Source organism: Aythya marila (assembly GCF_965140915.1).
Source record: "Aythya marila genome assembly, chromosome: 1".
NCBI lineage: Eukaryota > Metazoa > Chordata > Aves > Anseriformes > Anatidae > Aythya > Aythya marila.
Window position 1 is genome coordinate 86469297 of NC_139042.1, and position 15809 is coordinate 86485105.

Consider the following 15809-nt stretch of genomic DNA (forward strand, 5'->3'; position numbering starts at 1 on the left):
AAGAAAGAAACATATGTGCCTCTCATCTGATCACCTGAATTTCATGGTGGAACATAAATTTAACAGTTTCCTCCAACTAATGGACCAACACTACAAAACTAACACATGATATACTGATATGGTTCAAAGACCATTATACCAGTAAATGCACATTTAAGCTTAATTTTGTCTGTAAGAACAGGATGCAACATAAAGACAAATTGAGTCAACTTCTGTGATGTGATCCTGAGTAGGAAAGAACAGAAGTGTAGGAATGGGACACAGAGACTGGCAACAGATAGCGCTACTAGAGATGTGAAATAGTAAATGACATCAGCTTCCTCAGGAGCTTGAGAGGTAGAGTGGATTTCAGGAATTCTACCCTCAGTTTAATTACATGACAATATAAAGCCATGAGGTTCAATTTATATTCAAAACACCACAACTAGAGTATAATACAAAGGTTGCAAAAATTAACTGCAAAGCATTAAGAAATGCTAAAGCCAACTATGAACATTAATCCAGACCCAATACATGTAACTGCATTAGTATGTTTAATTTCCAGACACACACAGTTTTCTAGCACAGGAGAAGCTTGCAGTGGTGAACTAAGACAGAAAAAAAGAAAGCCAGGAAAAGGCTTCTTCAGGAAACTAAATACTTTACAAAGTTGTCAAGCAATGCTATGCAAATAATTGATGCTTTTAAAGAGGCCATATAATTTTATCTTTTTTATTAATATTATTTTTTTTTTCCTCTATAACTTCAACATTAGGCATTGACATTTATTTCCAGAATTCTTGAGTAATCCCAGCTGCAACTGAAATTATGAAAACTGTGCATTTATCACATAAAATGTTAGATAATATGATGTTGAAAAATCTGGCTGTCGGTGTTTCAAATTTGATATATAGAAGTATCTGCTACATTTAATGTCAGTATCTTTGTGCCTCAGCCCCCAAACATAAACATAGGTAAAACTACTCCACTGTTGCATGGGAGTTAATTAGATCTGAGAAAAATAAATAAATAAAATAAATCAGATCAAATATTTTATATGCTTGAAACACAAACTAGTCTCAAGTTAATTCTCACATTTTTGTCATAATTATCTGGGAAATTGTATTGGATTTTCTGGTATGCCTATGTGTAATGTCACAAGTTAAGAAAACTGCAATATGTATATATATTTTAAGTTAGTGTCTAGTACTATGACCCAATTGGTTTTTGTTTTTTCTCTTTCATTCCTGAAATAAATTTCTAAAATAAAGCAATGTTTAGGAAGCACTTAGACACCACTGTGATAACTGTTTTGAAACAGTCCATGAAGGAATTAGCCATTTTTCTTCACAGCAGAAATTGAATACATCCCAGGAAAACTGCAGCATGCAGCAACAAACTGAACAAGAAATATGAGTTTAAGTACTGAATCACTGTTCACAGTGTGAGTGCTCTCCATATTCTATGCAGAATTAGGTAGTATTCAGCCTAAAACAAGGCCACCAAAACAACTTCAATTCAAAAATTTGTGTAAATTTGAGTGCTTAACTTTGCAATTTCACTAATACCTTTTCAAAAACACCATAATCTAAGTACGAATACTTTCTGCTACTACAAAATACCTTTTGCATAGAAAATTATTTTGACTTGGGCTAAAAACTCTACATTAGAACATAAATATAGCAAACAGTGCTGGAAGTTACTCATTAAGAATGATGGCAGAAGATGATTGCAGTGGAAATGGGGGAAAGCTTAAGGAAACCTACCTCATCAAGAACGCAATTCTACAGCCCTGACAGTATATATTCACTGTTTTATTACTTACTGTATAAGACGGTGAACCAGAAATTAACTTCACAGGTTGTTCAATTAACTGAACTACCCAATGTAATGAAAAAAAAAGTAAAATCCAATTACAGAGTGACGAAAAATGAAATATCCACTACTCCACAAATAGTTATTAATTTCCTTACAGGCACAGCTTTCTTTTTTTTTTTTTTTTAGTTGTTTCAATTTCTATGCCTAAAATGTGGAGTAAAGGCCTTAAAATGGCTTCTGTAGCTACACCAAGTGAGTAAATGTAGTTATTGCAGCATGATTTTTGTTCCATCATTCCTAAGGCATGGGCGTGCGGATTTTTTTTTTTTTCCCCAACAATAATGTTTCATTAGCCAAGGAAAACACGTAAGCCAGAGTCAGAAGCCTCATTTCTGCTCACTCTTATTAGCATACTACTTTTAAGCCACCTTCACTTCACCTCTTTTGGTATTTTCTCACTGTTTTGGAGAATTGATCACACACATACACAAAAATAACAACAATAAAACACCTAGATACCAAAGGGGAAAAAAAAAATAAGGAATACTGCTCAGGAAAAAAGAAAGAAAAAAAAATGCTTAAATTAGTTTCTAAAATGGAAAAAAGTGTGTTCATGTGCTCCTGTGAATGGAGATCAACTGGTGGGATTTACATATATTAGAGGAGATTTTGTAAAAGTAGCAAAATAATACTTCATGTGACTAAATACAGATGGAAAAACAAGAAATTCACTGTAGCAAAAAAGAAATTCAATGTTACCTACAGACATCTTAACTTTGTGAGGAAACCTTTCTATAAAATGAGGTTATTGAAGAATGTAGGTTTGGAAAAGCTCTAAGTATAAAAATTACTATCTCTGTCCAGTCAGAAGCAATTGTAAGAGATATTTATGTAATCAATAAGCCCCTATTACAGTTTTGGTAACTCTTAATCATCATGTCCACAGATCCTTTACTAGAAGTTATAAAACCAGAAACCAGATCACGCTCTGGTTCATATAGTAGTGATCTTACTAGGAGTTTGATTTTAAGAAGTTTTTAAGAAGTATTTAAGTATTTTAAGAAGTAGCTGGCCATGGAGGTTGCTTTCATATTATTTCCTGCTTCATGATTCTACAGGACAGTAGATGATACTCTAAGTCTCCATGAAGTTCTATATAATCTTTATGAAACTAAGTGTAAAATATTCGCTTCAAACTGATTTCTGTGCTGGGAAAAGAATTCTGTTTCTATTTTTAAAAGAAAAAGGTTGGGAGGGATCAGCCTTCTTAAAAACACATCGTCTGCTTCAAGACAAAATCAAGAAGTCATTCTACATGAATTGTGGCAAAGATAAAATGAGTGGTAAAGTTCGATATTGCCATCTCTTTTTTATTTCATAATGTGAAAAATGTAAAGCAAAGGGCCCCCTTTCTGATCTGACTCTTACCTTGTCTACAAAAAAAAAATTAAAAAAAATCATTTTTTTTTAATTGGCAGAATTCTGGAAGTGTAATTTGAAATAATAAATAAATAATAAGAAATAAACTAAATAAAAAGACTTCATTTGATACCATTAACTAAGCATAATAAATTTAAATTTGGTTTCACTGTTCAATTACTCTTGAATAAGTAAAACAAACTTAATGTCAAATAAAAGAATCTCATCACAACATGCAAAAAAAATTCTAGCTGGGAACATTACATTGTTCCTGGCTATGCTGTCACAGAACAGAACAAATGCTCTTTGCCAAGTTCTTTCATTGATTTTAAACAGAGCACATCAAGGACAAGTGTACAACAGGGGAAGCATAACCCATTACACAGTAATGGATATTGCTAAAGGTTGCTTCATTACCTTTACTGGATGAGTGGCTGGTTTTTCCTTATATAAATGACACCCTTTAGACAAAACCTCTTCCACATTCGGCTGTTTAGCCTGCACTGCTGCTTCAGTTTCCTGAAAGATAAAAACACATGCAGTGTAGATTAACCATAGCATACGCAATGAGACTGAAAAATCCTAAAGCTCTATGGGAGGCTGTAAACCACCAGTAAATTTGTTTCTGCTCAGGACTTGTTTCTGGGAAAACTTACAGACAGTAGCAACTGAAGATAAAAAGGGTCACCAGAGGGAAAAAAAAAAATAAAAAATACATAAATAAAAAATGGAAAGAGGGGTGGAAAAGACTAATGCTAACAAAATAAACAGTGATAGGTCCCTTCCTCCTGAAAGTTTTGATAAAGCTATTACAAAGCTGACAAAAATTCATACTGAGAAAGACAGGCATGAGAAATCTCATTTAAGCAGCTCAGCCCTTTTGTCTACTTTATATTAACAGCAGCTTTAAAGCGCACTAGTGCATATTTTGTTCCTATAATACATGGCCTAAAAACCGTATCATGAGATGCAAAGATGCTGTTTAATTTAGAAATACTAATAATATTAATAGTGAACTAATATTAGTTCTAGTAAACTACTACACAGGTAGCAAAGCATCCATACATGCAAATTCAAAACAAAGCATTGTAGTAGTGACAGTTTCTAAAGGTACAGAGAGGCACCAATGATACCCTACTGAATTAGCAACATCATATTCTCTAGCAATTTTTCTTTTTTAATCTGGAGAGGTGTCATCCACTTGCTAACATATGGCAACTCCAAGAAACCCTTCCCACCATACACAGTCTCCATTTTGTCAAGTCTTAACTACATACATATTTGGTGGAGCACTACATGCAATGGTTAAAAGCAAAAATCACTGAAAAGTGTAGCAACAGATAAACTGTGTCTGGAAGTCCAAAATTTATATTATTTTCAGTTTGCAAGTAATAAGAAGTAACATAAGCAAAAACAGGTAGGCAAAAATCCCATAGTTATCTGAGAAATGTAAATTAAGTGGTTGGTTTGGTTTTCCTGTCTACATTTTTCTCCCATCTTTTTTTTTTTTTTCCCCCCCTATAGCTTGATTACCTTGTCCCATCTATCTAACCTTATTTTCTGTCCACAATCTCAGTTAACATTAATGTGAGAGCAGACAAGATTGTATGCCAGGCTTGTCACTATCTGATGCAACACGTCATTTCATTATTGGAAATCTGCTATTATTCTCTCTGCAATGACTTTGTTGAAATCTGTGTCATTTTAAGTCTCAGCAAGGGACCATCTTACTCCTGTTTTCAACTCAGCATAGAAAATATGTCTACAGTACTGCCTGAAATTTTATGTGCAAAACATTATGGATAATCAGTAAAAATAATGTGTTGGTAAGTTCACTGCCATCCTCCATTTGTCCCTTCATATACTGTTTACCACTAGCAAATAAAGTTAATTAAAGCTTGTCTGACTTCTTGCAATGATATTTGAAACATGTTGTATTTAATTACTTTTTATTATGCATTACAATATTAATGAGATATACCTGTATGGATTCATAGAGAAGAAGCACTGAAAAGCAATGTACAACGGAACTAGGATATTGGAGGGGTGGAATTTTATTAACCTGTTGATCAAGCATTCATTGAAGTGCTATTTTTCTTGTTTCAATACTAGGTTGGCTTTCTGCTTCTGTATTCACCACATAAAGACAAAATAATCATTAAGGAGTTTTGATGAAAAGGTCAATTTTCTGCCTATCTTGATGAAAAATAAGATTTTTTTAAAAACAACTAAACCGTCTCCAATATTTTGCCATTATTATGTTATTTTCTGTTTTACATATCTCAAATAATTATGTTATTTTATAACAGTACCACATACCATAAAAAAATCTCTTAGCAGGTGCAATAGCACTATAATTCCCTGCAGAACCCCAGAACACCAAGATCAGTATGAGTACCTCTATACCAGTTTAATTTGCATCAATGTGCCTTTGAAGCACATCTCTCTCTCATCCCCACTCACTGTGCTTTGGGATAACTCTTGTCATGGACTGATCTGAGAGTGCGCTGACTGGTTTCATACTGGCTATCATCAGAACAGAAAGTGTGCTCTGGGAGGGCCCCCTTAGACAGTCCCAGGACTTGGGTGCACCATCAGCCCTGACACTGCCCCTTCCCAAGCCCCCATTCAGGGCTTCCCGCTCCATGCACAGGCTCAGGACCCCACTTCAGCCCCACTGGGGCTCCCCCACCTGCCCAGGCCCAGACCCCCACATCTGTCCCAGGGTCTTCTGTCCCTGCCCCAGTGAGGCTTGCAGCTGGGCCAGGCTCCAGCTCCCCACAGCCCTGCCGTAGGCCACACCAAGCCAAGCCCAACCATGACCCCACATCCTGTCCCCAGGGAGGTGCCCCCTCCTATGAAGAAAAGCTGAGCAAGCTGGGACTGTTCAGCCTAGACGAGAGGAGACTCAGGGGTTTCTCACTGATACCTATAAATGCCAAGGGAGGGTACAAGGAGGATGGAGCTGGGCTCTTTCCAGTGGTGCTCAGTGCCAGGACAAAGGGCACAAACTGGAACATCAGAATATTTTTCATGTATTAGATCTGGCCTGGCTTGTAATAATAGCCGTTAACAATAACAGAAAAGTTCCACCACCAGTAAGTGAAAACACAAACCAAGAAAACCTGACCAGAGAAGGCACTACAGATGCATTAAAAGGGCTATTAACAGGAGTTACTACTTCAGCCCTCTAGCTGCAACAAAGTTTGGCTGCTCAGTATTTATCCATCTTCTATATTGAAACGTGTATATTGATTTATCACATACACACATATAAATTTCCTTTTTAAAATTAGAGAAACAAAACAACAACAAAAAAGAATGACAGATGGTAATATGCAACCCCACATCTTACAGCAAAAAAGAAAATGTTTAACAGTCCTTTTTCTGATTTTTATTTTATGCAAGTACTAGTATACACAACACATAAGAACTAAGATATCCCATTTCTATATATTACATATATATTACAGATTTGAAAAACTATTCTTTACAGATAGAAAAGGTATGTTATTTATGCAGAGAATACAGTTACAATTTTCTATAGCCAGGAAGTGGCTATGGAAATATATTTAACTGTTAGATCACCAATTCCTTCAGCCCTACAATTTTCTGGAATTACATGAACTAATCTTATGAAGAGCAATCTTTCAAAACCAATGGTCTTGACCTAAACTAAAATGCACTAAATCTATCCAATATGGAATGATGCTTCATTGGAGACGTGGAAATAAGAACAAGAGGAAAAACAGTTCTCAATATTTTGACATTCCTTTCAACGTTGCTGAAATTAAGAGATAGCCTATTTGTTAAAGCTACAATTAAGTTTTCATTGTTGAACTTTAATTTCAACATCATCTAAAAACATCACAAAATTATTTTTAATAAGTATACACCTGGTGAATTAAATCACTGCAGTAACTTTGAGTGAGCTCTTTGCATGGTTCACTGCCTGATAGGATAGCCCCTTGACAAATTTTGTCTATTGAGCAAATTTCCAGCAATTTCAAATCCATTTGCTAGGTGATACTATATCAATACAGGTCAAAAGATGAGAGAGTACTTTCAGAACGCTGCTCCACCATTCAGTTTCCAAAGAGAACAAAAAGGTAGCAACTATAACTTGGCCTCCAGTAGTTTCTTATAACAAAGAGACTGTGGTTATTATCTAGCCTGTACAAGACTCAAGTGAATAGCATACTCCAAGAGCAGGGCCTGAAGTCTGTTCTCCATCACACAGGCCAAGCTACTACTGAAGCTAACACAACTTGTCTGTACACGTCTGGAAGTAGAAATCAGTATTTTGGAAATGCAAAGACACAACTTTTTAGAAATCCTGATTCAAGATAGTCCACTCTGCTACCACACTGACTTCTTCCCCCCCTCCCCACCCCCCAACCCCACTCCCATATGAGAACGACTGTAGGACAGATGCAGAGCTCTGTGAGTTTCTACAGGAATTTCACAATTTATGAACTGCCTGTGAAAGGAATTGTAATGCTACTTCTGGGCTGGGTGATGAATATGCTAACTAAACTTTTCACACATATGGCAAATTAAAATACATCATCACTGGAAACTGCTGTTTTTTAAACATGTATAAACAGCAAGAATAAAACAGAGGCCACCTTTACTCCATGAGATGCCACTGTAGAATGTTAATTGGTGTTAAAATAGCACTTCAAAACAGATGAAAATCCATGGCAGAATAAGCCACATTGGCTTCTGTATTTCCAACAACATGTCAGTTCAACCTGCTGAAAACATTTGCAGGCTGAAAAAGTTGCAGGGACTTGTCTACAGCCCCATATGGACTAGGAAAGTCTGTTGATGCAGATCAAAACTTAGAAATCCATATTCCCTAGCTGAAATCAGTATATTGGCTAAACCTCTGGTATATATGGTAATGGAACAGAAAGTTTGTTGGCTTGGCATATGTTATTTCAAGATATGGTAACTACCCTAGCAGACATAGACAGGTGGTTTGACATATGCTACAGATACACTAGAAGGCCCAGACAACTATCTATAGAAGTATCTGCAGCATTTCAGACTATTTGTGTATATTTAGAATCAAAAGCATTGATTCACCTTTTCTTGTAACACCGATTGAACTTTTGGGATCAGATTTCCTAATGAGATCATCTCCACAGGACATTTTCTGCAGGGACAGTAGGAGATGCTCAGGGTATTTAAACCTGTGTCTTTGTGGTGAATTGCAATGCAAAAATGGAAACTTGTTTACAACCTTCAAATAAAAAATATAATTTAGGAATTAATATATTGTTTTAAAATTGATTATCTCTTTTTGTCAATACTCCATTAAATAAAGATTAAAGAAGAGAAGGTTTTGTTTTGTTTTTCAGAGAAACAGAAGCAGTAAGCAATTTCCCTTCACTTTATTGAGTTCAACAAAGCAGCTGGACTCGATGATCCTTATAGGTCCCCTTCCAACTTGGGATATTCTATGATTCTATGACATTTAACAAACACATATACTAAATCTGAAACCTAAAGCTATTTGGAGGCTTTAAACTTCAAAAAGACTTATCTGAATAACCAGATATGAATCCTCATATATTTTGTCTTGATAACAGAAAATTGTATTTAATTCTCATATTTAAAAGACAAAAATACCGTATAGAGCTGTAACCAGAATTCTTTGAGATTGTCTTATTCATATACACAAGAAGCTCCAGCAAGGTTCACCAAAACATTCATATCTATCTTTCAGGTTATTCTTCCCAGATATTTTAGGGAAAAGGCTATAAACAAATGGTGAGGCTCTAAGTGCCTCATTTTTCCCCCCACAAGTCTATTGACTCAGTGCAGATTTGAGGTCCTGAAAAACAAATAAAAGTTGATGGAAAATGGAAATGTGAATATGTTGCTCTATTCAAGAATTATGGTTTTAAATAAGTGACCTAACTTACCTTTTGACTCAGTTCTGCACATTCCCATTCATGGAACAGATTAACAAACTAAACAACCACAAGAAGAGTGGTCAGAGGAGACTTAATTAGAAATACATCAAAGTTCAGCTATACCACAATAAGTATCAGACCTTGATGGTAGGCCAAACAGTCATCAATGGCATTTTTGACATTCTCTGGCACTTTAGATATTTATAAAACAGCATTAGAATACATCTAGGACATGCTGTTAACAGCTCTGTGGCCACAGTGAAGTGGGACTAATCCACTAGGATTAAAAAACAGGTGCCAGTATTTAAACTTCCAGAATACAGAGTTCAATTGATCTTCATAAAATTCAAGGAGAAACAAGTTTGTATCTCTGTTCTTTTCTACATAACAGATTAAAAGGTTTGACAACTTTCTGAATATTTCACTTATCTCTACACAGAAAGACAAAACTCTGTGAACATAAAAGTTATAGAATTTAATTTTACCCTCCTGTCTTAGGGTTTTATGAAAAAACAAACAAAAACAAAAACAAACAGGTAATTTAAAAACATCCCATTAGTGGTCTAGGTTAAAGTTTAGCTTGCAAATGTATTAATAAAAACAAACACACAAACAAAAAAGCTGTAACTGTTGGACAAGCAATTTTAAGCATCAGTCTTTAAAATGTCATTTTAATGAGTAAATAAAATAACTGATCTTTCCCTCATTACTTCAAATCAGTGTTATTTTAAGTATATAAGACCCAAACTAAGGTCCCAAGATAATTTTAGAATCTACATTTATGGGGAGAATAATGTTGTGAGATTCATCCAATTTTTTTTAGAAGTAGCATGTAAAAGACAAACACCTGTTTTAATAAGATGAGAAAGCTGATCTAACTGTAGCACTTGACCTCAGATAACAGTTGTGAAGATACTTCAGAGGAGAAACAACTATTTCACAGGAAAGAGCATTATACAAAGGACATCTTCCTTCTAAAACTGTAATGCTTTAATTTCATGACTACTTTATGAACTTATGAGTTCCAGCCTTGGGCAATTTGTAAAATACATGGACACTGTGTCTGTTAAGACCTGGTAACATTCTTCACCATTCTGTTCCTGGCCATGCTTCTTTTTCTTTTCTTTCCGTTTTTCAGTTAACAGCAATGAGAAAATCTTCCACAATGAAATGGAACTGAGAATTTAAACCAGGCAAACAACATGGCTGAAATGGCAATACCCACCACTTTACAGATGAAAATGATGGATTTTTCAAAGCTCATTTTCCTGTTGGCTATCAAAAATTTGTGAGCTTCCTCTGTACATCTACAGGAGATGAAATATAGTAGGTTTTTCCCCACACAGAAATCAGTCTCAAGGCACTGCAGCTGTCTGTCCTGATAAGGAAATTTCCTGGAGGTGCTGAAGATGAAGTAAATTATTAGCTGTAAAGACATGACCCATAGATATGGGATATGAAAAGAATTTTTCTATGGTAGCCACATACCGATAAGGCATGATGATTAATCATCAAGTTGGATTGTGAAGACATCCAGTAAGAATTATTTCAAACTGGATATGATTTAGGGTATTTTATTTTAAGGCTGGACAAGGCATAGAATGAAACAGCTGCCCCTGTTCTACCTAGACTTCAGATCCTGTCATAGTTCCATAGTTTTGTTATCTCATAAAAGAGATAACAAAGAACCCAGGAGAACACAGAGAAAGCAAACTTGACAGAAATACATATAAAATTCTTGTGAGGAAATAAGGGAAGTCCCAATAATTTCACAGGCTGTCTCTTAGTTACGTGGTCTTTTAGATAGATATGGAGAATATTTCAGCAGGAGAAAAACAGGCATGTAATATAAGTATTTTGTTGAATTTGAGAAAAGATCCGATAATCCACAACTCCAAACTGAATGTGATAGGGGACACACTTTTCCCTAAAACTTCACTTGTGAGTGCACCAGAGACTCCTCTGGATACACAGACTCTAAATGCAAAATAAGAAAGGTGTTATATTGACTTCAAAAACATGCTGCTGCTAAGAATTCAATACAGTAATTTTTTGTCTCTATAGTATGGAATTTACACTTAATTCAAACAAAGTTAACAACTTTTACTGTTTCCACAAGATTTTTAGGCATGAATTGAACTACTTACGAGCTATCTTGACTTGCAAGTGAAATTTGTTAATACTTATAAAGGATTGAGTCACAAACTTTATTCATTTCTTCTTGTAGGAAGGAAAGAAAGGAAAAAGAATTTCTTCTCTATAAATGCACAACTAATGACAGTTCTATCACTAATCTGAATTAAAATAATTCAATATGGGAAGGGTGGTGTTTTTTTTGCTTTTGTTTTTAAATCAATATCAAATTTTTGGATGCTCCTTCTTTTCTCTCACATGCAAATTTTCCTCCTCTTTCCAAATGTGGTAAATAAAGATTTATTTCTAGATGAGTTTCTGGCTACAGAAGGAAATTAGAAAAAAAAAAAAAAAGTCAAAATCAAAATACATTACTGTCATAAGAAGGCTTTGTTGGTTGTAACATGTTTTCAGATATGCTTCTCTTCTGGTATTAGACTGGTATTATCTTTAAAACAAAAACAAACTACTCCAGTGAAAATCTTTTTTTTTTTTTTTTTTTTTTTTGTTTTTGTTTTTGTTTTTGTTTTTAAAGACTCTGATAAGTATTACCCTTCACTAAAGAAGGTCTTCATGCTACATCTCCTAAGCAAGACAGCCCCTAAGGATGCCACGCCACATGGCCTTCTTTGCCTAGGCAAAGGGGAGAAAAGTGGGAGTAAGAAAATCAGAGATTCATATGACAGTAATCCTCTGTGCTGTTTCACAGTGTATATTTATACAAAAGCAGCTAGGAGAAAGAGTAGAACTTCAGTATGTTGCTTCAGTAACAGAAGCAGGGATAGATTTCAGTAAATGGAATTTACTTTCTTATTGTTTTGAAAATGTGCAGTTTGATCATTTCTCACTGCCTGGTTTGCAACTGCAAACAGCTAAGTTATATCCATACTTTGGGTGGTAGTACCTTGGGTTTCTTTAATATCCACAAGCAAGTGTGTTATCAGAAATTATCAGAAGTGGTTTTTTTTTATTGTTATTATTATTATTTATTTTTTATGTGGGACATTACAAGAGAGTGGCTGTGTGGGGCTGAGTGGCGGACCTGGTATAAACCACAACAGTGGTTTAGAAAGAATTCCTTCTTCACTTCCCTCAACAATCATCTTTCACTGCAGGATTTATTATATCTAACAGGTTGCCTCTCTTTACGTCACCTATAGTATCGTGCAAGAGTTAAGCGTCGCAACACTCTGCCTGATATCTCAAAGCCACATCTACTTGGAAGTTCAGCAAAAAATCTGCAATAGGACTGAGAGTTTTCCACATTATCACTAATGTCAGTGTGAGAAGGAGCTAAGAATTTTTAGTCATATGTTCATATCTCCACTCAAAATAATAAAACAAAAAAATCAAATTAATGTCAAAAAAATCTAACAGTCAAATATCAATCAGATATCACCAATGGATATAGTTAGCAATGTACAAAAAATGAGAAGACTCTCACTGCCTCTAATATTTACTAGTCAGTAATCATGTCAAAGCCCATTAAACTAAAGCTAATAGAACCTTCTATAGAGATAAAAAGTCATTTGCATGAGTTCTTCTTCAAATTCCAGTACTTTAAATTGTAGGTGATCAGCAGAGAAAAACATATAATCTCACAGAAAAGGAGTTACAATTTAATAAATAACATGCTATTATCAAGATGAGTGTCTAAGAGCTTTTAAGAATTGCATTTTGAGGAGAAAGAGGGTTTTCTATTTAGGAAAAGACCACATGAAAAAGAACATAAATAACCTGGGAGAATGTTAGGATATTTCCTCTCCTATTCACAGTGTACAGTTTCCTATCTGTGAAAACCTAACTATACTAAGGCAAGGAATAGCTTTCGTATTCACTTCACTAGAACCATGATAAACTGCTTTGTCATTTCCGTAAGTTCCTCCCTATATTTGTTCACTCATTCATATTAGTCACACTCTTCTCTGGGACTCTGAACATTACCTGAATGGTTTTTAATAGTGCAAGGAAGAAGCCAAAAGACAGAGTTGATATACAACCTCACTAACTTCCAAGCAACTCACCCACACTTCTAAAAAGCTTATGTTTCCAAGAACAAAACCACATCTTGGCTTACTAGTCACTGATAATTTCCTAGAAAAATACTACCCCTCATAACAAATACCTAATCTCTCAAAACATCTCTCTTTGCCTGAGATGCAGAGGGATATGTGTTTTGCAATCTATCCTGAACACTGAAAGGTCTACGTTACAGCTTAAAGAATATACAAGGATTACTCCTAGGGAATGTTTTCCCACCTTTTCACAATCCATTTGCAACTAATATCAGTTAGTATTCTTCTACTAAGAAAAGATATTTAGAAGAGGTTTGGACACAGATTGTTGCAAATTTAAGGGATCAAAGCTCACAGAGAAAACACTGAGCAAGTTGCTATTCAAAGTCCCATATAAAGATTTCTGGAAAGAGTGGTAACTGATTGATGTGCAGAAATATCGTACTCTGGTTCTATGAGTTGATTAAATTGACATTTACTACAGATCTAAATAATGCATTGAAAATAGGAGTACTTTAAGTAATCAAACAGTATTTCATCATCAGAAGTTTTCACATTTCAACCTTTCCGCAAATCAGAGATGTCAGTGAGACAGTGAGATAAATCTCTGTGGTATGTATTCCTTACATGCTCATGTGGTTGATCTAAACTTTCTATCTTTTATGGCATATAAAAATTACTCATGTAAAAGGATGATAGCAAAATGAAAAGGTAAAATAATCAATAATGACTTGTTTCTGACTTCTCGGCCTAGCTTGTCAAGCAGGCATTGACAAATGAAGGCTAATGGAAGAAAAAACACAGGAATGTCCAGTCAACACTTTCATTCTCTCATGTGGATGGATGTTCTTTTATTTGTCTACAATTAGGTTTTCTAGTCCATAACCACGCTCTTCTCTTACTCTAACTGCAGGCTGTCATGTATATAATGAAATGATTGACAAGACTTGACAGTTTCCTATTGTCATTCAAAGCTTATCAAGGACAAGACCCAAATACAAGTTACTTTTAAGAACATTTATTTATTTATTTATTTTAAGGTGGCCTGTTTTTATCTGCCAAAAACAAACACAATATGCTATTTATATACATGTCAAGTGACCACCATAGACAGTAAACAAGTATAAATCCCATACTCAGAGACAGTTCAAAGCTTCTTTGGCAATATAACCTAAAAATGAAGGTTGTGGAGACCTTGAAAAAGAGAGCTCAAATATAGAAGAATAAAGGGAGGTGTGAGTGAAAGTAAGGAGGGAGTAAAGGGAAAAAGTAGGGAAACTAAGTGGGTTGGCACAAATGACCAGTGAGATTACAAGAGGAATTGGAGGCAACATGGCTGGAAAGTATAAAGTGTTTTTTTAATACTGTCTGGACATGAGGTTTGGAGGGGTTAACAGGGTCTCACTGAGAACATGATTTTTGCATTTCACTGTCACTCCCTATCCTGACCATCCCTTCTCTGTCCACTCCTTAAAATGCAGTGACTCACACTTCACTTCATCCCCTCTATACGCTCCTTATCACCTACATCCATCACAGTCCCCCTGAAAAAAAAAGATGTCTTTGTTCCAAATGTTGTAGGGGAAGTGGCAGTTCTGAGGCAAAGACCTGGAGGAATCCAGATCTTTATCCTCCTCCTATGGTGGAGGTATGTTGACTCTTAAGGCTTTTCTTTTTTTTTTTTTATGAGAGATGGAGAAGCAGGCGCCTCTGCATCCCTTCTCACTGCATATCCTGGGCTCTCCAGAAGGGTTAAGGAGCACCATCAGCAGACATTTGTGCAACCTGTAGGCAAGGGTTGTCTGTTCAGGTTGTAACAGAGAATCTTTAGCACCTCTTACAAGAACTGTATTAGGATCAAACTCAGCAACCCAGGCCATTTGATCCCAAAGAGTAATTATTGTAAAATAATTGCAAATACTAAAAAATTGTGGGAGTGTTAAATACAAATAAATAAATATATAAATAAAAAAGCAGTAGAGAAAGAAAAATGCTGTTTGAGAATTTAGTCGACAACTCTACATTTAAAACATTACTTGAAATGCAAAATTTAACTCTGTCATGGAACTATAATCACAAGACCTGTATGCCTAGCAAACAGCATTAGTCACCAGCTAGAACACAGCTCCCTGTAGAAAAAAATGAGAGATGAAATTCAAAGAGATACCATCAAAGAGGATATCTTTCAGACACTCGGTCTCAGTCTGGCCTATTGCTAGCAAGATCTTGAACATACAGTCATGGAACTCCAGTCAATCTGCAACTTTCCAGAGATACATCACAGGCCAAAGACATTTCTTCAGAAGTTCTACGTTATCTTTAGGTGTCTCTGCTAAGGAGGCTTTGTTTTCATAGGCATACGCAGAAAAGATAACAAATCTCAGAATAACATATATATGCACTGAATGGAAAATCAGGCAAATTCTTAAAGGCAACGACTGAAAATGAAATGGCAACCTTCTGCCCAACACTGAGTTCTAGTTATATACAGTTATAGTTATATAGTTATATACAGGTTGTA

At 35.3% G+C, this 15809-nt stretch overlaps 1 protein-coding gene across 10 annotated transcripts in view; it reads right to left on the reverse strand.

The window, feature by feature from the left end:
* The window catches only part of DMD (dystrophin), a 1245415-nt gene that overhangs the window by 373125 nt on the left and 856481 nt on the right, over positions 1-15809 (reverse strand). For all 10 annotated transcript variants that reach the window (XM_082770266.1, XM_082770264.1, XM_082770258.1 and 7 more), the window contains one exon: positions 3634-3735. In XM_082770266.1, coding sequence (XP_082626392.1) covers positions 3634-3735 — 102 coding nt within the window. The remainder of the gene's footprint in view (positions 1-3633; positions 3736-15809) is intronic.